General features: G+C 52.0%; 1 protein-coding gene across 3 annotated transcripts in view; it reads right to left on the bottom strand.

Moving 5' to 3' along the window:
- Positions 1 to 23,678, bottom strand: part of MYRF (myelin regulatory factor) — a 107,549-nt gene extending 83,871 nt beyond the window's left edge. For all 3 annotated transcript variants that reach the window (XM_074998039.1, XM_074998041.1, XM_074998042.1), the window contains exon 1: positions 23,343 to 23,678. In XM_074998039.1, the coding sequence (XP_074854140.1) occupies positions 23,343 to 23,388 (46 nt within the window). In that variant the 5' untranslated portion in view covers positions 23,389 to 23,678. The remainder of the gene's footprint in view (positions 1 to 23,342) is intronic.
- Between the last annotated feature and the right edge of the window lie 466 nt (positions 23,679 to 24,144).

The following is a 24,144-nucleotide window of genomic DNA, read 5'->3' as shown; positions in this document are numbered from 1 at the left end:
TTCTCTTTGCTAAGCTAAAGAGTTTGAGCTTCTTTAGCGTCTCATGGCAAGGCCAGTTTTTCAGACTTCAGATCACTCTGGTAACACTTTGAAATGGTCCAATTTGCCCACATACTTTAAAACGTGTGAATACTACTAACGGATGCACTCTTCTCCTGATGGAATGGAAACCGATTCCTGTGCTCCTACAAAGCCTCCACATTTCCTACTGTCTTTATTTATTAACGTTCACAAAACGGGGGAAGAAAAAGCTGGAAAACGTCTAAATCATTTTCCTAAAACAACCATTTTTGTTCAAGTGAAATTTTGAGAATTTTCATTCACCAAAATTGTTCTAATGTTGTTTCTAAATACAGATATTTTAAACTGATTTTTAACATCTCTGAAAAGGTGAAACATCGTTTCTGAAAATTTCGTATGAAAAAAGTTTCAGTTCATTTTTGTTACAATTTTTGCAAAAATGTGTGTTTGATCACTAATATGATTTCACATTAAAATAGGACTTTTTCAATATACATCGGGCCCTACCAAATTCTCTTGTCCATTCTGGTTAATTTCAGTCATATGTATTTTAAAAGCATAATTTTCATTCATACAGCTATTTCAATCTGAAATTTCAGCATCGTAATTGTAGGGACCCTGGCCCAAAAAGGAGTTGGGGGGTTGGTGCTTCTTCTGCCCTGGTACCAGCAATGGTGCTACCTTCAGAGCTGGGCAGCTAGACAGCATTAGCTGCTGACTGGGATCCCAGCTCTAAGGGAAAAGCCATTGCCAGCAGCAGCACAGAAAGATGGCATTGGACTGTGTTGCCACCCTGACTTCAGTTTTGCTGTCTAGTGAGGTGGGTCCTCAGCCAGCAGCTGCTGCTCTCCAGCAGCTCAGCTCTGAAGGCAGCACAGAAACAAGGGTGGCAATATCACAACCGCCCTAAACAACTGTATGACACCCTCCCCAATATCTTTTGGGCCAGGACCCCCAGTGTGAGAACCTCTGGTCTCACCCTATGAAATCTGTATGATATAGGATGCAAGGCAACAAAAGAACAGATTTCATGGTCCGAGACACATTTTTCATAGCCATGACTTGGTAGGGCCCTGTATGTAACCTTTGGACATCTGCCTTTTTTAAATATCCCCATTGTCTCCACTTCTTGGCTGGCACAGTTAAGCCACCTCATCCAATCAGCTGCCAAAGAACTGTCCTGCCCCTGCCTTCCATCTGCCTCTTCCAGTAGCCCGGCCCTTGAGGGTCCTGCGTTTCTGGCTCTAGGAAAGGCTGTCCCTCAAAGGAGGGGAAGGAAGAGGCATGCTGTATTCCTTTCCATGGGCACAGTGTACGCACACAGATAATCAGACCAGGCATGGCTGCCTGCACACCCTTGCAGCACACTCAGCCCCACGAAGATCGGCCTGGACCAGCAGCTGGGGAAACAGCTCACAGTTCAGCCAGCTCATGGCTACACAAAACAATATTTATCCTCTCTCTTCCCCTTGACTCTGGTCACTGTAGTTTTAGAATTTCCAGTTCGGTTTCTTCTAGCCTGTCTTCCTCAGGAAGTGTCTCCTAATGCCAATGTCAGCTGATCTCTGATCAGCAGGATACCACAAACGTACCCCACCGCTATTCGGGACCAATACTCCCGTTCCCACAGACAGACAGAGAGGTGGAAGTAGAAGGACCTGTATTCAGGTGGAAAAGGAACTCAATCAGGGTGAAAATATCATAGTTAGAACAAATGTAAACTTGGCACAGAAAAGGGCAAAATTAGTGGCCGGGAGAATGTGTCGTGAAAAATAGATTAGACGTCTGGATTTGCATGCACCAAGGGGGCCAGGGAAGCTAGAGCTCTGAAGCTGGGAGAGTAAGAACCTTTGGGAGTCTGCAGACAGACAGGGGTTGGGAAGCAAAGTCAGGAGAGAAGGAAGGTAAGAATGGGCCTGGCCAGAAATCTGATTGCACAAATAGGGCCAGACCCCAATCCTTTGATGGTCAATGGAAAGGCTGCCTTCATCTCCACTGGACTGGACCTGGTCCCACAGCGCAGAGCAGAGAGGCAACAGGAGACAGAACCCTGCACTGCTAGGTCGACCATTCAAACCAAGTTCCCAGTGAATTAATCTGGTGACAGGTCAGAGGCTGATGGGATATATTTAGGAGTCTCAATCCAGATCCTAATGGCCAAGTGTCTACATCACAAAAGCCACCTGATCCAGCACTCAATGGCCATCTGGCTGGCTGCCTCAGGGAGGCCACTGGTTCATGGCAAGTGACCTCTACTCTCCTGTCAGGAGAGGAGACAATATCTCCCACGCTACCTCTCCCCAGCAGCCGCCACTGCTGTGGCTGCTTTACCAGCACTACGTTCACTGCATGTTTTTAACATTTATTTCACATCCTTAGGGGGAGAAAATAAAGCACTGGAACCAGTTCCTCAGTTTCACTGGCAGCCTGTGCAATGTGAGCCAAGGGCAGGGTGACAAGAGGAAAGAGGGAAGGAAGGGGAATTATGCACATGGTGTGAATCGTTCACTCATTCAAACAAAAGCTCTAGTTGATCACGCCATTCGTCCCCCTGGGGCCAGACTGGGGTTGTGAGCGACAATTTCATGTTCCACAATTCTGTGCAGTCTAGTTTCAAAATGTCCCAAAGTTGGGCCTTCCCTCACATCTGCAGACAGACCGTTGCATAGCCAAAGGCATCTCCACATCAGGGAGTTATTCCTAACATTCAAGCGGAGCGTTCCCTTCCTCACTGCCATCCACGGCCCCTTCTGAGCCCCTTGCACTAAATAATTCCTCTCCCGCTTTGTGGTTTGCGCCCTTCATGTCCAACATGCCAGTTGATACCACGAATCTGAGGACCCAGAGAAATCAAAGGGCCCACTAGGCTACATTTTTGCTGATCAATATAGGGATTTCATAGTCAGACCATTTAGCTGTCTTTTAGATAAACTCCACTAGTCTCTCCTAATAAGTTAAACTTTTCCAGCACCCAGTCATTTCTGGGACTCTTCTCTGACTGCCCTGCAAGGGGTCAATACCAATTCCCACTGACTTGCAATGGGACTTAGGCCATTTTGAAAACATTGTCCTGATTCTTTATCTCCACGCTGCCCATGACTCCTCCTAATTTAGTACCATCAGTAACGTTCACCCGGGGCTCTCATTTCCAACTCATCAACGAAGCCACAAAATCAGCACTGACCACTGCACAATCCTCTCCAGACACCTCCCTTTAATATGAGCCATTGATATGTGATACAGCCAGGAGCAACTGGTGCCAGTCTGAACTGAAGCATCATTCAGAGAAGAAAGCCCCCTGCCTTCTAACATACAATCATCCAGCTGACACTGAGGAAACCTTCCCTGGACATATCAGCTCTACCCAGCCATCACACAGCATCAAACCTTCCATGCCTGAGTAAAGCTCAAACAAACCAGCCTTGGACCAAGGGCAAGCCTATCAATTTGAGGTTAATATTCTAGACCCAGCATAATCCGGATACAGGCCAGGGCACAGAACCTTAAAATCGCCTTCGGAGCTCTGATGGACATGCTCTTCAACCACTGAGCTGCCACCACCACTGTCTACAGCCATGCGTTTCTCCAAGCACTGAGATGCATGTCCAGAGCAGCTCTGAGCAGGAGCTGCATTTCATTTGGGCAAAGAGCCACACGTGACTTGAGACGGCTGGGGATTGGCTATGGCCGTGACAGGGCAGGGGGTCCCTGCAGCCCCATGTCTGGGAACTGGCTGGGGCGTCAAGCCTAGCTGTGGAGGTATGGGAGTCCCTGCAGCCCTGTGTCTGGGAGTGGCTGTGCACTGAGCCTGCCCAGCAGCCCCAGCCACAGGACGTGACAATTCTCGTGTTTCCCATTTACGCAAACATGTCCAGTGGGACATGTTTGCCTAAATGTGGGACGTGCGACATGTAGTGGGAATCCAGGACTGTCCCGCACATTGCAGGAGATCTGGCAACCTTACCTACCAGACCTATAAAAACAACAAAACGAAAAAGTACCATCATCAAAATGCCATTGAGCTGGGCTTGTTGAGTCTCTTGCTGTAAGGCAGGGATCCATTCATCACCCTCAACCATGAATCTTCTCTGAACCTTCTCAAATTTATCAACATCCTTCTTCAGCTGTGGACATCAGAAGCAGACACAGTACTCCAGCCCCCAGGGCCCAACTCAGAGGTTAAAATCCCTCCACTCCTCAAGATGCCTCTGTCATGCATCCAAGGGTCACACTAGCCCTTTGGGCCACTGAGAGCAAAGTTCAGCCAATGACCCACCATCCTACTCAGTCTTTTTCAGAGTTGATGCATTACAGGATAGAGTCCTCCTTCCTCCAAGTATGGCCTCCAGCCTCTGTTCCCAAAGAGGTGTAATTAATTTAGCCCTGTTAAAATGTGTATTATTTGCTTGTGTCCTGTTTACCAAGTGACCCAGATCGCTCGGTATCAGCCACACGTTGTCCTCATTACTTACCACTCCCCAGCTGGGTGTCAGCTGAAAATTTTACCAGTGTTTTCTTCGATGTTACTGATTAAAAATGTTAAACAGCATAAGCAAGAATCAAGCCCTGGGGCACTCCACTGGAAATACACCTTCTCACTGATTCCTCATTTATAATTACATGTTGAGACCTGTCAGTTAGCCACCTCATAATCCATTTAATGCTTGCCACGTTATTTTACATCACTCTAGTTTCTTTTAATCAAAATGTCATGTGATACCCACCTAAATACCTTAAAGAGTCCTAAGTATATTAGATCAACCTTATTAACTTTTATCAGTTAAACTTGTAACCCAATAAAAAAAAAGATATCAGATTAGCTTGATGGGATCTATTTTACATAAACCCATGCTGATTGGCATTAATTAACTTACCCTCTTAAATTTTTTTTAATTAAGTCCCATATCAGCTACTCCATTAAGTAACCTGGGACTGATGTCAGACTGACAGGCCTATAATTGCCTGAGTTATTCCATTTACCCTTTTAACTATTGGCACAAGATTAGCTTTCTTCCCATCACATGGACCATCCCAAGGATAAAGAAAAATCAACATGAATAGTCCAGCGAGTGTCTCAGCCAGCTCTTCTGAATTCTGGGATGCGAGTTCTCTGGGCCTGTTGACGGTAAAACGAGAACATGACCTATATGTCCTGCAAGCAGGTAACACACAGCTGAAGTCTAGTGACATAAGGGCTAGGAGCTTTTCGCTGTCTTCTTCGCAGCCTTAGGGCCTATCCAATCCTCATAGGTGGAGTCAGGAAAGAAGTTTCCCCCAGGTCAGATTGAAAGTGACCTCTGGGAGTTCTGACATCCTTTGTGGCATGGAGTGCAGGCCACCTGCCAAGATTGAGTGTTCATCTCTCACTTAATCTACCCCCTTCCACTGCTGGGGCCTCACGTATTGATGCATCTCAGCCCATTGTTCTCTGCCTGGGGCACATCAGAGTTTAGTCTCCTGTGGGCTGTTCTGCTCTGGTCTCAGGTCAGTCGTTGGGTTAGCATGCAGGCATGGGTGGTATTGGTGGCTGGCATCAGACTACCTGATAAGGTGGCTCCTCCAGGCCATGAGTCTATCCCACAGACCTCTGTGCTCTGAACAGCTTTCCAGTGGGTTGCCCATGCCCCAAACTAGAACCACTTAGCAAAGTTCAACTTGGTTCAGGACAGCATGCCTCAGCTCTACCTCCCACAGTCCATCCTCTACTTATCCCACTCTCTACTCCCTTTCATAAGCCCACAGTTCATTATCCAAACTGCCTCCCACCCATTCTCCAGACCACTGTTTCTCCAACTTTTTTTTTATAAAGTACCCCTTTTTTAAAAAAGAAAATTGTAAGTACCCCCAGATTTCTCTCGCATACCCCTAAGGGTACACATACCACCGGTTGAGAAACATGATCCTAAAGTAATCTGAGGTTTTGAAACAAGTGCCATTCAACCTTTGCAATTTACTGTACCCTTTTCAGGAGTCAGATTTGTTTGGCACATCACCAAGTTACATCTCACTTAAAAACTACTTATTCCCAAAAACTTGCAAAAATATCACAGAAAACTGCCACTGAAAACTTGCTGACTTTCTGTCATCTTATTATCAAATGAAATGGAATGGAAATACTGCACATATATTTCAACATAAGGTGTATGAAGCAGTAGAAACAAGTCATCGTCTGAATGAACTGTTAGACTGTACTGACTTTACTCATGTTTTTATGTAGCCTGTTGTAAAACTCGGCAAATATCTAGATGAGTTGATGTACCTCCTGGAAGACCTCGATGTACCCCCAAGGGTACATGTACCCCTGGTTGAGAAATACTCCTCCAGACCAACGGCCCTGTCTTGTTCACCTTATACTCATGCACTCTTCAAACCCCTTCCCCATTTCCAACCGAAACCTCCCCCCTACTCTGACGCATCTCTGAACCCAGGAGGTCCTTCCTCAGGAGCTTTCACGGCAGACAAATTACACCCCAAAACAGCCTTCTCCGGGCGAGTAGGTTCATGCACTCCAGTTTCAAGTCACATGCTACACCTGGTGCCTTACAGAGGCGTAGCTCTGTTAGCAATGAAATGGGTCCTCTTCAAAATATCTGCCCCATTCAGAGCTACAACTTCTCCCTTCCTAAGGCCCATCAGGGCACTGGGCTCTTCCAAAGAAGCAGCCCCACAGTCTTAGATTTCTCTGGTCTCTTCCATGGCTGACAGTGGTGGGCAACATCTCCTGTGGTTTAGTGCTGAACGAGAAGACAAGTTTGGTCTGGCTTTGTCCATACCTTTCCGCAGATCACAGGTGGAGGAAAAGCACAGGAAAAAGCTCAGATTTCCCTTCACTCCACTGCACCTCACTGGGTGACAGCCATGCAGGTTAATTTCCTGCTTTCCCTCCAGAATCTGAACCATGCCAGGGAAGCATGAAGAAGTCTATTCTTCTGGCAGGACAAATGACTGGAGGAACACATTTACATGACAACACTGCTGTCCATGGTACTAGGAGTGTAACCACTCTAGAGGACATGTCCTCCCTGCATACTCTCACAACAGGCACTGTGTGAGAGGCACACATGGCTTCTCACAGCACTTTTCAATAAAACAGTCTACTCCTAACCAGGCAGGACTTCTATCTGGGGACCCGCCAGTGGATTGATCAGCCACACCCCACCAAAACCAACAGGGCATTCCTCTTCTAGTCTCCACTTTCTCTGCTAGCCCCAGTCTAGAGAGCTTTCAGCCATACAGGATAGGCGCCTTCGAACGCCCCTCTGCTCATCCCAGGTGAAGAATAACTTCCTCAGTCATTGACACCTTCTTACTTATATTATGTTAGCAGTGAGATCCCTCAGCCAAGACAGAGGGCCTGTTCAGAATGTGCTGTTCAAACACAGAGCGAGAAGGTCCCTGCCCCAAACCTTAATCAATAAGACAAAGGTGAAAAAGAGAGAGCACCACACAGAGGCAAAGTGACTTGCCCAAGGTCACAAAGCAAGTCAGTGGTTGAGTCAGGAGTAGACCCAGACCCCATCTCCTGGGTTCCTGTCTACTGGATCACACAGCGCTTTCCACTGAGACATAACACAGAGCACATGGGAAGCAGATAACAGGGGCTGAGGCTGATAGGCTCAAGGACCCCTCACAAACAATCTGCTCCAGGGAGCTTGGCGAGCAGGAGCCAGGAGCCCCAGCTGCCAAGAGAGCTGTAGAGGTTCTTTTGGAAACTTTTTCACATTTTAAGAAGGCCTAGTCTGAGAGAAATACACAACTGGTAACTGTATTGATCATCTTGTGACATCTTCCTCTTCCCAGAAGCTCACTCAGGGGCTCTTGCCAACATGGGTTATGATCCCAGCAGCTCTCACAAGGTTGGACCATGTCAAAACTTTGGTGGGAAACCACCAAGAATTATCTAGATTCTGTAAAGACTAATTCAGAAAGAGGCAGTTGTCTCTGTGAAGGCCCCAGCATGGGGCTGTGTTGTTTTTCGGATAACAGCTCAAACCATGCCCCCCACATGATCAAAAAGCCCATGGCTCTTTTAGTAGGAATACATGTATTAACCTCAACATCTTGGATATATTACAAGGACAGTAAATAAATACTCCACTCCCTTCTTTTTTATTATTATTATAATTATTGCTATCGTAATTACTGTTGTATTATTCAGGCTTTTGTTACACAGGAGATTAGATAATTTAACAGTCCTTTTGGGGCTTAAAAAATCTATGAAGCTTTAAAATTTCTTTGTTTAAAGAATTATAGAACACGAGAACTGGAAGGGACCTCAAGAGGTCATCAAGTCCAGTTCCCTGCCCTCATGGCAGGACCAAGCACCACCTACATCATCCCTGTTAGATGTTTATCCAACCCACTCTGAAATATCTCCAATGATGGAGATTCTACAACCACTCTAGGTGATTTATTCCACTACTTAACCATCCTGACAGTTAAGTTAGGAAATTTTTCCTAACGTACAACCTAAACCTCCCTTGCTGCAATTTAAGCCCATTGTTTCTTGTCCTATCATCAGAGGCCAAGGAGAATAATTTTTCCTCCCTCCTCCTTGTAACACCCTTTTTAGGTACTTGAAAGTGCTGTCATGTCCCATCTCAGCTTTTTCTTGTCCGAACTAACCAAACCAATTATTTAATCTCTCATAGGTCATTTTCTAGCTCTTTAATCGTTTCATTCGCTCTTCTCTGGACCCTCTCCAATTTTCCACATCTTTCCTAAAATGTGGTGCCCAGAACCGGACACAATACTCCAATTGAGATCTAATAGGCACAGAATAGAGCAGAAGAATGACTTCTCGTGTGTCTTGCTCAAAACACTCCTGTTAAAGCATCCCAGAATCTATTTTGCTTATTTGCAACAGTGTTACACTGTTGACTCATATTCAGCTTATGCTCCCCTATGACCCCTAGATCCCTTTCTGCAGTACTTCTTTCTAGGGAGTCCCTTCCCATTTTGTATGTGTTCATGTTGGAAACATTTTCACATTTTAAGAAAGCCTCGTTTGAGAGAAATATACAATTGGTAATCTGCAGAAGAGAGACTTTCAAGATACAAAATGACATGGAGTAGCCCTTTGCTTAAAAATTCATCGCTGGCTATGGAATTTTGTTAACTTGCAGGTAAGTGAACGGGTGGGGAAAAAAGATAAACAAGCATATGGACTTACAAACAGGGCTTTAATTATTTTTAGCAATGTAGCTAAGTTTCAATTATTTGAGACGCTCCCTAGTGAACTACGTAGAGAGGAAGGCACTTGATCTCTCTCAGCCTTAGTTCCCTCAAGCACAGCATGTAAGTAATCATCTTTCCTTCCCCCCCCAGCTTGCCTGCAGGGCTGGCCCTAGATACTTTGGTACCCACAACAGAAAACATTTTCAGACCTTCCTTCCCACCCACCCCAAATAGAAGTGTCAAAAAAACCCTCGGGGATCTGGCATCCCGAAATGTGACAATTTGGCACCCACACCTGTGGATGCCCAGAGAGGCCCTCCCAATGGCCAGTGCACGTTTGTCCAGCTTTTCTCTATGCACTGTAAGCACTTCAGGGCAGGGATAGTTATAACTGTGTGTTTGTCCAGCAGGTAGCACAAGGGGGTCCTGATCTCAGGGGCTGTCTATACAGCCCACCACAACACAAACAACAGCAAGAAATAGCACCTTAGTAACCAGAGACTTAGCGACAGCTCTGGGATATTATGACTTCTATGCAGAAGTGCCCTGAAAACTCTCTCAGCCAATCTGGGAAGATTCTGAATTAGCAGAGCGGGTGCTTGTGAAAAACCTAGTATTTTTCACCAGTACCAGTGAAAAACAGTATTTTGAAAAACATCCTGACCCATGTGACCAACAGACTGATCCAAAGGGAAAGAACTTCTACAAGCCAACAGGCTCAATCCTACAAAGGCACTGCATTCCTCACATGAGTAACATTTCCTCCTATGAGTAATTTACAGCACCGGACCCTAACTTCCTTTGCACTCCCTAGTGCTCTTTGTTTAGTTGCTGAACTTCGCTCAGCCTGCAAAACAAAACGGGATGACTCAATCCCACTTTCCAGTATCCTTCAGTTCCTGCTCTGAGGTTTTCAGGCACTGTGTCTCTGTGTCTGGCTTTCCAGCACTGCACAGAGAACGTTAAATAAAATAACTCTGGTTTATTTATTTATTTTTTTTCCATTTAAGGAGACTACAAAGAAACCTTTCCAGTCCACGTTACGGGTCAGATCCTCCGGGGTTGCAAATCGACGTAGCTTTCTTGGATTCAAGAGTTACACCAATTGCCATCAGCTGAAGGAACAGTTCAGAATTCAGTCTCTAAACTGACTTACACAGTCCCTTCGGGTTTCCTAAACAGTACTGTTGTGGTCCAAGGATAGCAACAGGCGCCCTGGTGTACACAGAGTCTACAGTGTTCTCCCACTAGGCAACAAGCAGTGAGAGTGGCTGCGTCTGAACAACACGTGCACTGCCACCGCTGACTGTTCCCAGCACAGATGCACTTAAAACAATTGTCTGCTTGGCATCTTGAAAATACTCCTTGGTACTATTAGACCTGTGGTGCCTGAGATAGGACTCCCCACCCTCACCCCATGTGCCCATAACAGCATTAATGTCACGCCCCAGCCCAGCTCTCAGGGCTTCTGCAGGAGGGTTCTCAAGTGCCCAGACAAATCCTGCTCCTCCTGGGCTTTCTCTCTTGGGAACCACTCTCTTGTTCCTGGGCTCAGCCTGCCCCGACTAAACAGGTTCCTCCCTTTTACTTGGGCACCTGCATGCGAGTGTTCTACCTGGTGGGGTTCTCCTGCTCCAGCCAGGTCTCTCTGTGTCCCAGCTCTCTACACTGCCAGCTCTCGGGCAGCTCTCACTGCACTCCCTGCTGTCCTTTCTTGTTCCCCACCTGCTACCTGGCTCTGTACAGCAGACAGGCATCCTCTATCAGGCCTCAACTATCCTGTCACAGGTGAATGAGACCCCTGCCCTCTTAAAGGGACCAGTCACCCTGTGACAGGGCTGGAGGATGTCTTTCCAGCCTTTGCTTTGCCAGTGCCAATGACAATCCTCTGTGAGAAAAGACCAGTGAACCATCGGATCCATCTATCGCTGTCATCTCAGTTTATCCAGAGAACATTATTACCACCATCTAATATTACTCAGATTAAGCAGTGACTAAAGATTTCAATGCCTTTCATTGTTTGCTGGCCAGCAGCACCTCGAGGCTGCAGGCAAGACTGGTGCCCTGTTGTGCAGGGTGCTGCACAAACAGAGTAAGAAACAGGCCCTGCCCCACATAACTTACTGACTAACAAGACACACAATGATCAGGCAAGGAAGTAACTTCTCAAGGTCACCCAGCATCCCTGAGCTATGACCGGTAAAGGAGCTGCCAGGACCAAGATTCCCAGCTCTCCTCCCCAGTGGGCATTTAACTCTCTTAAGGCGACGTCTACACTACCCCAGAAGATCCCCCTGCTCAGGGTCAATCTTCCAGGGTTCGATTTCGTGCGTCTGGTACGAATGCACAAAAATCAACCTTTTGGGGTAATCTTCTCATGAGACGCGAGGATTAACGAAGGTCGATGGCAGAAACTCTTCCGTCCACTTTCCCCAGCATAGACAGCCAAGTCAGCCGAGCGCAGCTATGTCGATTGCAGTTACACAATTGCCACAGCTAGAATTGCGTATCTATGGTCCACTTATTTTGCCTAGTGTAGACCTTGTCTTACGTTCTTTGGAAGGTTCTTCCTTAGCCCCTTGACCATGGAGCCTCTGTAGCTACTCTCCTGCATCAGGGGCTGTACGTTTGCTTGGATGACTACAAAAACTTACTTGAGCTTACACTTCAAAGCTCCTGCACTAGCCCTGGGCCGCAATGTTAGAGTGGCACACTGTTGGGAAGGTTTAAATCTCAACAAAAACTTTTCCCCTTGGCGGTTTTAAAAGAAATCAGCTTCCAAGCCAAAGGGGAGCATGAATCTTGGGGTGCCTGCATTTTGGACGGTGCATGCCTTCCACCCCCTGAACGCACTGCTCCTGCTGTGTTTATAGCTGTGCAGCAGGGGGTGGTCCATCCTGCCTCCCTTCTGCTCTTACTCTTGGGGTGCTTTGTGGGGAACTGTGGTAAATGAATGAAAAGAAACGCTCGCCCCCCTGCCCCTGGGAAGTGGAAAAGAGTTACAAGGGCTATGAAGAGAAGAGAGGAGAAAGTTGGGGGGCGGTGCGGGAGACATGTGAATGGATGGATGGAGGAGGGGTGGGGGATGGAAGACAGGGAAAGGGAGCCGAGGTTGGTGCAGGTTTAGACATGGGGAAGCGCTTGGCTCATGCCCCCCTGGAGTTCCTGCTTCCCCCGGAAGTCACGGAACTGAGCAAATGATCCACTCCACGTGTTCCTCACCACCCATACGGCCAGAGGAGGTGGCTACCTCACCGTCCCGGGTGCCAGGGGAGTGCCCTGCCCTCAGGTGCTCCCCCACGCCACTCTCCTGGGACTTGCAGTCCTGCCCCAGAGATCCCCCCTCCCCCGCCGTTTTAGGTAACGGCATCATAACGGGCAAAGTTCAGCAAGATAAGTGCTTGGCTCAAGGTGTCACGTGACAGCCCTACAGAACGGAAGCCCTCTGCTCAGGCTCGCCCTTCGCTATCGCTCCTCAGTGCGCGCCGCAGCCAGGGGCCCCCCCTCCAACGGAGCCCCCCAACATGGCCGACCCATCCATACAGCGCTGCTCAGCACATGCGCTAGGAACCCACTCTGCCGCGGCCAGCAGGGGGCTTCCCCAGGGACAAGCCAATGAGTCCCAGCCGGCAGGGAGCATCGCTCAGAACAGGGAGGAGGGTGGAGAACCCCCCTTTATCATGTGATGTGTCCAGGGGGATGCTTTTCCTAACACCGGGAAGAGCCTCTGCACCCCCTGCCCAACCTAACAGGCTGCTCCGGTCTTGCTAGGCACCTGCACCTTTGCAGGGAAGAGACAAGGTGGTGGCATTCACCCCGGTCTGTCTCCCACGAAGGGTGGGGCCCGGAGATGACTCGGTCTAGGAGCTGGCCCGGGGAGGGGCACCCAAGGGGCATTTATGGGCTGGACTCAATCAGCCCTGTGCTGGACTCCTGTTTGTCTCCAAAGCGTGGCTCCCCATTCCCTGGCAGCACGCACAGCCAGTTAATCATTGCTCAGATCCATTTAGCTCATAGGGGCTCTTATCAGCAAGCACAAAGTCCAAGGGCAAGGCCCATTCAATCACAAGCAGGGAGTTACCCAGCATGCCCTGCCAGGCAGCCACCCCCGGCCGGCGTTCCGCACTGGGTGGCATAGTGCATGGGGAGTTTCCAGCTGAGTCTTCCCCGGGGTTACCTGAGCTGTGGATCCACAAGGGTATTGACCTGAGGTCCTGCAGCCAAACAGGGGACAGGCTGCATGGAAGAAGGATGCACCAGACACCAGTCCATGGGGCAGTGACCCTGCACACACAGGGTCGGCCCCAACTGGGCATATCAGCCACGGCCCCTTCGGGGTGGTGATAAGTCCACGTGCCCCAAGCGCTGGATAGGGAAGAGTCTCGTAGAGTCCCACTCCTCTCTCCCTTTACAATGCATCGGCTGTCTGCATCTCCAGACAAGCGACCAGGCGTCAAAGCAGAGAACAGGGCAGAAGAAAGCAGAGGAGAAGTGCTGCCCAAGGGTCAGATGAGTCACCAAGACACCACAGTACCCACAGACCAGACCAAGGGGTGTAAGAACCCTGGAGTTATGCTCCAGAGGAATCTGGCCCAAGAACCTTGGCGATCCCACTTCCCCAAAGCGGGGAGAAGGACTGCGAGAAACCTCAGCCCAGCCAGCCATGAACACCGACTGGGCCCAAGCCAGACAGGAAAGTGGCCCTCCCCCCGTCACACGCGCGGCACCTCAGAGGAGCCGGTGCAGCCAGCAGGACCAAAGCAGCGGGCCTGGGGGCTGCTGGTAGGGAGCCTTTCCCCTCCCACTGCTGCCAATCCAGCCTCAACTCAGAAGCCACCACGAGGCGTTTTTGGGTGATGCTTTGACAGGTGCAATGAGCCAAGCGGCCGCAGCCTAGCCCCAAAATGACTGGTGCCTGTGTCGTAAAACCCACCACATCCAGCACTCACCGGCCACTTCGCTGCTGACGGTTAACAAAACGAAGCCAAAATGGCTGCGGCCGATGACCTAGCTTCCTGCTCTCCTTAGGCCAGAGCCCTCTAGGAACCCGCCTCGCAACAGGCACCATGGGGTGGAAGTGTCGCTCCTGTTCTGTGACCATAACTGTAGAACGGCCACACTGGGTCAGACCAACAGGCCGTCTAGCCCAATATCCCAATAGCCTGTCTTCTGACAGTGGCCAAGGCCCCAAAGGAGTGAACAGAACAAGTGATCCATCCCGTCACCCAATCTCACCATGTGGCAAACAAAAAATAGGGACATCATCCCTGCCCATCCTGGCTCACAGCCATTGATGGACCTACACGCCATGAATTTATCCAGTCCTTTTCTGAACCCTGTTAAAAGCCCCAGTCTTCACAGCCGCCTCTGGCAAGGAGTTCCACAGGTTAACTGTGCAATGCATGAGGACACACTGCCTTTTGTTTGTTTTAAACCAGCTACCCATTATTTTCACTTGGTGAACCCTAGGTCTTGTGTTATGGGAACAAGTAAATTTCTACCACACCCGTCATGATTTTATAGACCTCTATAATATCCCCCCTTAGTCTCCCCTTTTCCATGTTGAAAAGTCCCTTCTTTTAATCTCCCATCACACGGCAGCCAGTCCAAACCCCTAATCATTTTTGTTGCCCTCTACGGCGACAGCAGACTTCATTATCTGGGGCCATCGCTCCACAACGTCTCTAAGAGATACCATGAGAGAGAGACTCCGGCACAGGTCACGTGGCAAGCTGGTGACAAGAAGCAACCCACAAGTGACACCCTTGCTCCTGTTCCTGGATGGACAATGAGCACCCCCTGCTTGATCACCATGAATGATGGACCCAAGCTTCCCACAGCCCCTGGAATGCCCACCAACGGCTGCCAGAAGCTCTCTGAACGCTCACCCTCCCTGCTGGGTGACGGGTCACTTCGGTCACCCATCCTAGATGAGTCACACTTCCCTAGCCCAGGAGACAAGCAGCTTCTTGTTAGACCAGCTCACGGTGTGCTTGCATGACCTCCGCTTCCCACCAGCTGCCTGGCACGCAAGCGCTCACAAGGTGAATGCTCCTGGGAAGGGCTATCGGCCCCATTGAAGCAAAATGTTCCTTGCCAGGTTTGCCAAGTCTTGGTGACTCTGTCCTCCAGGGTCCCTCCAAAGCTAGCAAGGGGGACATGGAGCTCGCCAAGGTCCTGGTTCCCCATCCGATGACGCCTCCGCTGAGTTCCACCCCTGCCCTCCTGCCTCAGGTTGCCCTGAGGCGCATTCACAAGGCAGGGCCTGTTCCATCCCCTCACCGCAGGGCCAAGGGGATCACAGCTGGTGCCTGCTGCAGCTGCCGACAAACAAATGAATAGTGAAGGGGCTCGGGCACACCGCTGCTCAAATCTTACAAACCAGCCCCAAGGGGGGGCAATCCTTAAAAGCTGTGCTCATCCCAATCCGCATGCTGGCCACTCACACCAGCTTCCCTCCTGCTCCCACCAGCTGCTGGCAGAAGCCTTCTGCAACCAGCAGACCCCACCACTGGGAGGAGCCCTCCCCTCCAGCAGCCTCAGCCACTGACACGTCCCCTTTAGTCAGGGACTCCCAGGTCCTAGCAGGCTCCATCTGTGCCGTGGGCAGCCATCACCTCCAGCCACCAGCTGGGGCCTTCTCCAGCCAAATGTGCCGAAACGGATGCCCGCACTGGGCACAACTTGGGGCAAAGGCTCCCAGACCCCACTCACCTGCACTCCACATTGCACCTGAATCGCAGCCCCCCGCCTCGAGTCCCTCCTCACCTCCACTCCCTGGACCTACTCTCCGCACTGTACATCCCCACCGAGAGCTCAGCCCTTCTCCCCTCCCCTGGGAGAGAGGTGCCCATATGACACAGGCAGAGGCAGGGGGCTGCCCCGTAGAAGCTCTGCCAGAACCACAGACCCTGGAAGAGGGAGCTGGTTATTCTGTGTTGGACTCACACCCAGACGCAGGGTCTGGCCAGGAACCCTGGGACCCTTCCCCTTCCGCCTTCCCCAGAGGGGCTACAGCTCCTGTTGCTCCCTCTGCCTGGGACCCCGGCTGCATTAGGTGGGTGCTGGGTTCCTCCCTCAGCCCTGTGGGGGGGCCTGGAAAGTGGTCCCAGTTTGCCTGCTCTCGGGGTGCCCTGTGGAGACCGAGGTGCAGAAAAAGGCTGATGGCAGGAGAGAGGAGAGCAGGCAGGCAGGCAGAAAAGCTCAAACACAGAAGGGTTAAGGGGCCCCGGACCGTTACCTGCTTGGATCCAGTGCATCCTGAGCACAGCGACCGCAGGTGTCACGCTCCAGAGTCCCCACTCTCCCCCTCGGTCATCCCACCGCCTGGCTCAGCTCCTGCAGATCCCGGCGCTGCCGCCAGCCGGGGCGCCTATTCTCTCTGCGAGAGGTGTGGGGGAGGAGGCCAGGAGGCTGCCCCTCTGCACAGCGCCTCACTCTAACAGGCACCCTCTGGGATTTGGGTCTGCGAGGGGATTACCGAAAGGCCGGTCATGTGTTTGCGCTGTACCAGCTTCCCCGGGGCCACTCTGTCACAGGCTAACGCCGCTCAGCGAAATGCTCCACACAAAGCCTCTTAGCCTCCTGCCCGCAGACAGCAGCCCCTAGCGAGGTGGCCACCCTGGAGGGCTACTGTCCCCCGTCCTCCTCCCCTCAAGCAGGACTGAGGCTGGACACCAGCCTTGAAGCCCAGGTGTCCTGCATTCAGAGCAGGTGGCTCTGCTGGGCAGCTCTCCCAGGGGCTCTCTGCATTCACTCACAGGCCAAGGCAAAGGCAGAGCACCCAGCAGCTCCCCTCTGCCCTGGCTAGGCCCCCTCCTGCCACACTCAATGTCTGCACCCCGACTCGATGAAGTGTGACCCGCCTGGGGACAGTTCCTCTCAGAAACAGCAGCCATGGAGAGTGCTCAGAGGAAGCCAAAGGAAAAGCTGAGGGGCAGACGAATGGCGGAGCCAGGAAGCCCCGAGTCCCAGACAGCCACAGAGCCAAGCTGGCAACCACACCAGCCCAGGCTGAGGAGCTTTTGTGAAGCCCTGGCCCTGAGTGATTCAGTATATGGAGCTCTTCTCTCTGAGTCAGGAATGGGCCAGCCCCATAGCATAGCGCTAGGAGAGTTGAGCCGGCTCTTGGAGGGGCCATCTTCCCCATAAGACACCATACTGAGGCTCTGATCGCTTCCAGTCAGGAAAGACCCTCATAAGAGGAGGGGCGTGCGCCCTGTGTTCGGCACAAACTTCAATACAAATAAATATGCTCTGCCAACAAAACGTTCCCTACGATTTCCATTAGATACAGCATCAGGGTCAGTTCCTGTCCCAAACTCATGCGGAGTGTTGCTGTGGGTGCCAACAGCTGCCACGTTCCACCCCAGAGGTGGCTGTATTTCAGTGGCAGGGGAAGTGGCTTCTACTAAATACACTGGAGTCTGAAGTCCTTGGGGAGCCAGCTGGATGGGAGGTGCTGCAGATGAGCAAGCTCCCCCCCAGTCCTCTGTATGCTCCTGTCTCACCCCCAAACACCACGTCCCCGCCCCTCAGAGAAGTGCTGCATCGTTACTCCCACTTTCACATGCACTTTTCCTGCACCTCCCATGCACAGGGCGGTGGGGAGGCGCTCAGAGCCAAGGCACGCGGAGGCTGTGGTGTCGGATGCGCGAGCTGAAGGATTTAGCCTATATCCATGTTCACAATGTGGCTTTAACACGGCCTCTGCCCTCTGCAAAGCACCCCTGCCTGAGGCCAAGACATGCAGGCCTCCAGCTTCCACCCACAAGAGAACAGCCAGACTGGGTCAGACCAAAGTCCATCCAGCCCCCTGTCCTGTCTTCCAACAGTGGCGAATGCCAGGCGCCCTGGAGGGAGCAAACGGACGAGGGACCCATTGCGCGATCCATCACATCACCCATTCCCAGCCTCCTGCAAACAAAGGCCAGACCCGCAGTCCCTTGGCCCCCTTCACTCCCATCATGGCAACCCACTTGTGCCAGGAGACCCTCCACTGCCCCATTTGCATTCCAGCATCACCCCCACTCACAGTCCTGCGGTACCCAAGGGAGCCCTCCCATCAGCTCCTCTGTTCCTCGGGGACCCCCACAAACACCCTGAAACGACTTCTGGTCTTGAGTGGCCTCCCACAGGCTTACCACCAACAAAGCAGCTCGGCAGCTGGCATAGATCGGTCGAGCGCCAACCGCAGAGTGGGGAGCTGGCAGCCGAGTGGAACCCCGCTCTGCCTTTGTCCAAAGATGAGCTCTGCACAGCAACAGTTTGTGCTCCTCTCTGGAGCGACTGCTCATCATTCCACTGCATTAGCCAGGCTACAGCTTCGGGTTATGGGGGGACGGACGCAGCACTCACTCGGGGGGGTGAATAGTGCAGCTCTGCCGACCTAACCCCCTGGGCGAGGCACAGCTAGGTCAACAGAACTGTTTTGTTAACCAACCTACCGCCATTCAGAGGCAGATGACCTACAGCAATGGAAAAAGCAACAACCACAGTAGGGCTCTGTGACGGTGTAGCTACGGAGGTGTAGCGGATAGAGTGTAGACGAGGCCACGCGCCAACACCTGGACAAGAGATGAGGATGGGAGTCAGCAGCTCTGGGTTCAATCCCCTTCTCTTCCCTTGGGCATGTTATGGCGCCACCCTGTGCCTCAGTTTCCCCATCTATAAAACAATGGTGACCGTGCCGAGCTGCCTTCCCTGATAACATCAGAGAAGGCAGCTGAGATCCAGGATGGAAGGCACCAGACAAGGGCACTGTGTCAATCCCTTTCATAAACACATGCTAAACATCCACAAAGTCCAACACGCTGGCTCCATAGCTGATAAACACCAATACACACTCACAGCTGGGGGACTCCTGGGACCCTTCAGGCAGCAACCAACGATTCAACAGCGGAGCAGCGGCAGCCCTCGCAAACCCACAGGCAAACACAATCGCTTTGCAGCCAAACGCACACACAGACTCACTATGCACAGAGGAACTTTACACACTGACGCCCCGCAAAAAGACTGACCAGGCCAGCTCTTAGAGAGCTGCCAAGCCCCCCATCCGTCCCCCATCCTGCTTGTTCTTCCTTTTAAAGCTGCTCCATACATCTTTCCCCCCATGTACATTCTTTCACTACCTCTTATCTCGTAAATTAGCCGAGAGCGAGGGATCCCGAATAGCTGAGCGCTGTCGTAACTGCTTCCCTCGTGTGTGTGTGAGACAGGGAGGAAGGTAGGGTTTCTAGTAGGGGGCCAGCCAAGGGTCAGGCTTTTTATACTCCCCACCTTCCCTTTGATACCAAATACAAACGCTCTTGGTAAACACTGAACTCCATGGAGAGACCAAGTCTTTTACCTTCCACCAGGCAGTTCTGCTGTGTGGCAACGGAATGGGCTGCGGCGAACCCTAAGGTAAAGTCAGTCCTTTTGGAGTAAGGCTGGACAAACACCTGTCCAGGAGAACTTTCAGAGCTCACACAGCCAAACCCAGCCTTCCCCTACATCATCCTCCTCCCATCAGCATAGCTTGCACCCAACCCTCCCCTAGGTGCCCTCAAAGACTCACTCAATCCGAAACCTCCTTGCCCCTCTCAAATCTTAGAGCAAAGGCCAAAACAGTCTCACTCTCTCTCTCATTAGCGCCTTCTTCTCCAAGCTATTTGTCAAAGAAACCAACTCTTACAGGAGAGAGATGGATCTCCCCAGTCTGACTGAAACCGGGAAACGTCTTCTCGAGATAAAGTCTCACCTCTTAAGATTTTCAGAGCCAAAGGGAAGCAGAATCAAGCCTCACTCCACATCATCTGGGCCCAAAGTAGGGGACCTTGGAGCAAAGGGGGTTCACTCGCAAGGCATGGCTACTACCAAAGGGCAAACTTAATGACAACACCGTGATCCCAAGACAAGCTTCTACCCCAGTGCCATCTCCACACCACTGTGGACATGGGAAAATAATTGTCCCAACACATGGGTTCAGTAGGCCTCTACAGAAGGACTTTGCTATGAACAAGGGTGTAAATACGAGAGGCGGCAATGCCCAGCAGACTGAATATGAGTCTAGGGGTTGTGATCTCGTGGGTTTTAATCCTACCCACATCCCAAAGATTGCAAGGATTAAGTAACTGACCCTTACAGCACTTTGAAAATACCGAGTGGTAAAGGCTCATTCATCAATGCACTGGCAGTGCTAATGGACATCTCGGACCTGGTGAGATTCAGCGTATAGGGAAGTCGAATGGATCCCCGAATTATTTCAGCAGGTTGCAATGTGCAGAAAGAAATTCCCATTACTGGGAAACCACCACTTAGGTGGAGAGCAATCTGGAGAAAGCAAAATTAATTCACAGTAAGAAGGGGAAGTCTTGAGTCAAATGTGCAGCTCTGCCCCAGGAGGAACAGGGACACTCAGTCAAAGAAGAGACTTTGTGGATCTGAATCAGTCCTAGAAATGGAGTTTATCTTGGGAAAGGAACACGTTCCCAGAAGGTCAAAAGAAACAAGGTATATTTGTTGCACTACCTGCTCGGAGATGGGTCACTTCACTGGTTTCTTAGGACACTGACTCCCTGCTGGAAATGTACCCACATAAGGCACCAAGCTTCAACTCCTAAGAGCAGAGGATCATTTGGACTGTTCACACCTTCAGAAAGCCCTGGATGGCTGGCACGAGCAAGCGAGGAAAGAATCTTCTCAGCCAGTGGTAGGTGACCCTTTGTGCTAACGCTTCCTCCCCTAGTCCTCACCTACTGCTGTGTAACAGACATGGATTCACACAACACGACAGGAGGAGCGGCCCATGGGAGACACACTGCCAGGCTGCAGCAAGAACTAAGAGCTGAAATAAGTCACCAAACTTGCAGAGGTGAAAGAAGTGCCCCGCAGCTCCAGGTTTCCTCACTGTTCATTTTCCCAGAGGAAACAGGGGACAAGAGATTTTTAGCATTCAACCACAAACACATCAGTCAGAGGGGTCTCAAACCCCCTGTGTAATACGAAACACACACATCAAAGGAACAAGAAGAAAGCAACTACCTTTAAATATCACACAACGCAGAAGTAGTGGGGCAGGCCAGGGTGGGAACTCATGGAGCTTAGCAACTAGGAGACACATTCAATGGGTTGAGGACAAACCTTGACTGGGAGCTGGAGCCATTGGGAACTGTGTGTAACTGGAACCCCATTAAAAAGAGGCTGACTAGGAAGTTACTTCTTGCCTGGTTAATCCTGTTCCACACGGGACTCAGGATCACGACTAGAAAAAAGAGGAGACTCTCTCCTATGGAGGAAGAAATGCTTTGGAGCCATCAAAGGGAAAGATTTCACAGAAACCAGAACAGAAGCAGAAAGAGCAGCCAAATCATTAGCTAAAGCGCCTTCCATTGATTGTGCCTTCACTTGGCTTGCTTCATGGCAAACAAGCTCACCAGCAGCATTTCCGCATACATTACAATCCCCACCCCGTTCCTCCACATGGAGAGCGTCTCAGCAAGCTGCACCCCTCCCAAACACACAGCAAGTGAATCTCCACGAGAACACCAGAGGGGGTGTCAGATTCCAGGCTTGACCACTGCAGTCATCCAGACCTCAAGTCAACCAGAGATTATACCCTCACCAGCCCTAGAAGCTCCCGGGACCTGCTGTAAAAAAGAGAAAGTGCTTAAGATGATCCTTCACATCTTCTCTGGGCCACAGGCTCTTTGTGGAATGAGTTGGAAGCAAAGTACACACAATCTGCATACCTGAAACTATATCAGTGAGGTCATTGTGTTAGTCTGTATCTTCAAAAACAACAAGAAGTCCTGTGGCACCTTATAGACTAACGGATATTTTGGAGCATCAGCATTCGTTGGCAAAGACCCACTTCAACAGATGCATCTGATGAAGCGGGTCTTTGCCCACGAAAACTGATGCTCCAAAATATCTGTTAGTCTATAAGGTGCCACAGCACCTGAAACTGTAGTCACTTATCCTGGGGAAGCAGTTAGCAGAAACAGAAGGAAAGGGGATCAAGAGATGATAACAAGAAGGGAGAAGCAGAGACGGGGAGAGAAAACAGAAACACGGAGAGACAGAACAAACAGAGATGTTCGGACGGGGCAGTAAGGAGAGACCAGGAGAAGAAAGAGGAATTAAAACAAAGGGCAGAAACTCTGGCAGACTGCAACAACTCCATAAACTCCATTCCACTGAGAGATGCTTAATGCAACAATTCCTAATGACTTTCCTAATGACTCAGTTATTACTAAAGGGCCACTTTCTAGCCTGGATCTCTGTCCAAACCCTGGCAGAAAGCGTCTGATTCCTCTCTGATACCCATATGGCACCACCCTAACTCCCCCCAGCCTCACTCCTTGCCTGCACTGGTGCTAAGAGGAAAAGAGGGACTAAGGTCTGCAGACTGAGAAGATGCCGAGGCTCCATTTGTGCAGCCCTGGCTTACAGAAGCTCATCAAAAAAGTAGTTTGACCCCCAGCACACAATATTGTAGGCACAGTAAATCAGAAGAGGAGCTGGGAACACCCCAGAACTAGCAGCTCTGTAACAAGACCATTTTCAATGGGACAGAGATAGCAGGGGAGGGACTCTGGGGTGATGTCCTTGGTGAGGGAGCCGGGGGACCTCTACTGCAAGCTGAGGGGTGGGAGGCAAGGAGGGTGGTAGAGATGAACTGAGGCCCTGGGTCAAGGTGCCTCATGTCCATGTTGGGTGGCTCAGGGGGCTGGTCTGGAGGCCTTTGGCACAGGGCGGGGGGAACTGCAGAGATGGGCTGGTGGCCAAGGAGAAGATTCTGAGGGAGGTGAAGCCCTGACCCTGCTCTGAGGCGGGGAGAAGGCAGGAAGATGGGCTTGTTCTGGCGGTGGGTTGTGCCCAGGTCCCTGCGGGGAGGGGAGGGGAGGGGGAGCGCACCAGGGGATGGGGGCCAGCCCCCAGGTCCTCGCGGGAGGACAAAGCGGGGACCGGCGACACCCCCAGGTCCCGCAAGGGAGCGGAGGAGGGGGACGCCCCCGGGTCCGGCGGGAGGGGGGGAGTGGAAGAGGGGGACGCCCCCGGGGACCTGCTCGAGTGGTTGCTGCTCCCGGCCCAGGGGTGGGACCCCGGCGGGGAGGGGGCTGCGGCCGGGGGGTCCCGGGCTGCCCCCCGCGGTCTCTCACCTTCAAAGAAGCGCTGCAGCGCCTCCGTCTCGTCCACCACCTCCATGGCTGGGCCATGCACCGGGCGGCCGGGCTAGCGGCCGAGCGCGCGGCGGGGCAGCCCCCGGGCACGCAGAGGGGCGCCCGGGGGCTCGGGCCGCGCAGCGCCGCCGGGGACCGGCCCCCCTGAGCGTTCCGGGAGCCCCGCTCCGCTCGCTCGCCCGCCCGCGGCTCCCCGCCCCGGCCGGCTGCGGCGCCGCCCAGCGCGCCCCTCCGCGGAGCTCTCAGCGGCGCCCGCGGCTGCCCCCGGGGGGTGTCGGCCCCGTCCGGCCCCGGCAGCTGCCCATCGGCCTCCGAGCGGCGGCAGCCCTCGCACTCCGCCCGGGGGACTGGCTCCGGGCGCCCGCAGCACGGCTCTGCCCCCAGCCCCGCCTCCGCCTCCGCCCCCGCCCGGCCCCCCTGCCGGCCGCTGCGGGCAGTGCAAGCGGCCCCCTTTCCCCCGCCTCTGCCCCCTGGGGCGGGTGGGCTCGTTCCCCTGGTCCCACCCCCGGGGAGGGGGACGCTGGGGAGGTGGCTGTTCGGGCAAGGGGGGGGGGAACATCAGCGCCGGCAGAGGGGCGGCCTGTGACTTGGCGCTCGCCCCCAGACACAAGCCGTCCTGCAGCACCTGAAAGCCTGACCCTGAGATTTGTGAGGCCATGAGCTCCCCCCCCACCCCACCACAGCGCCTGAGCTGATCAATAAAATCAGCTGCTTTGGTGGGAGAAGCATCAGAGGGGCAGGCAAGTTAGGCTGTGTCTGCAAAACCAAGAAGTCCTGGGGC

The sequence above is a fragment of the Carettochelys insculpta genome, chromosome 6, assembly GCF_033958435.1.
Source record: "Carettochelys insculpta isolate YL-2023 chromosome 6, ASM3395843v1, whole genome shotgun sequence".
Lineage (NCBI taxonomy): Eukaryota > Metazoa > Chordata > Testudines > Carettochelyidae > Carettochelys > Carettochelys insculpta.
The sequence above is the reverse complement of the archived record's forward strand: the minus strand, read 5'-3'. Positions and strand labels throughout refer to the sequence as shown.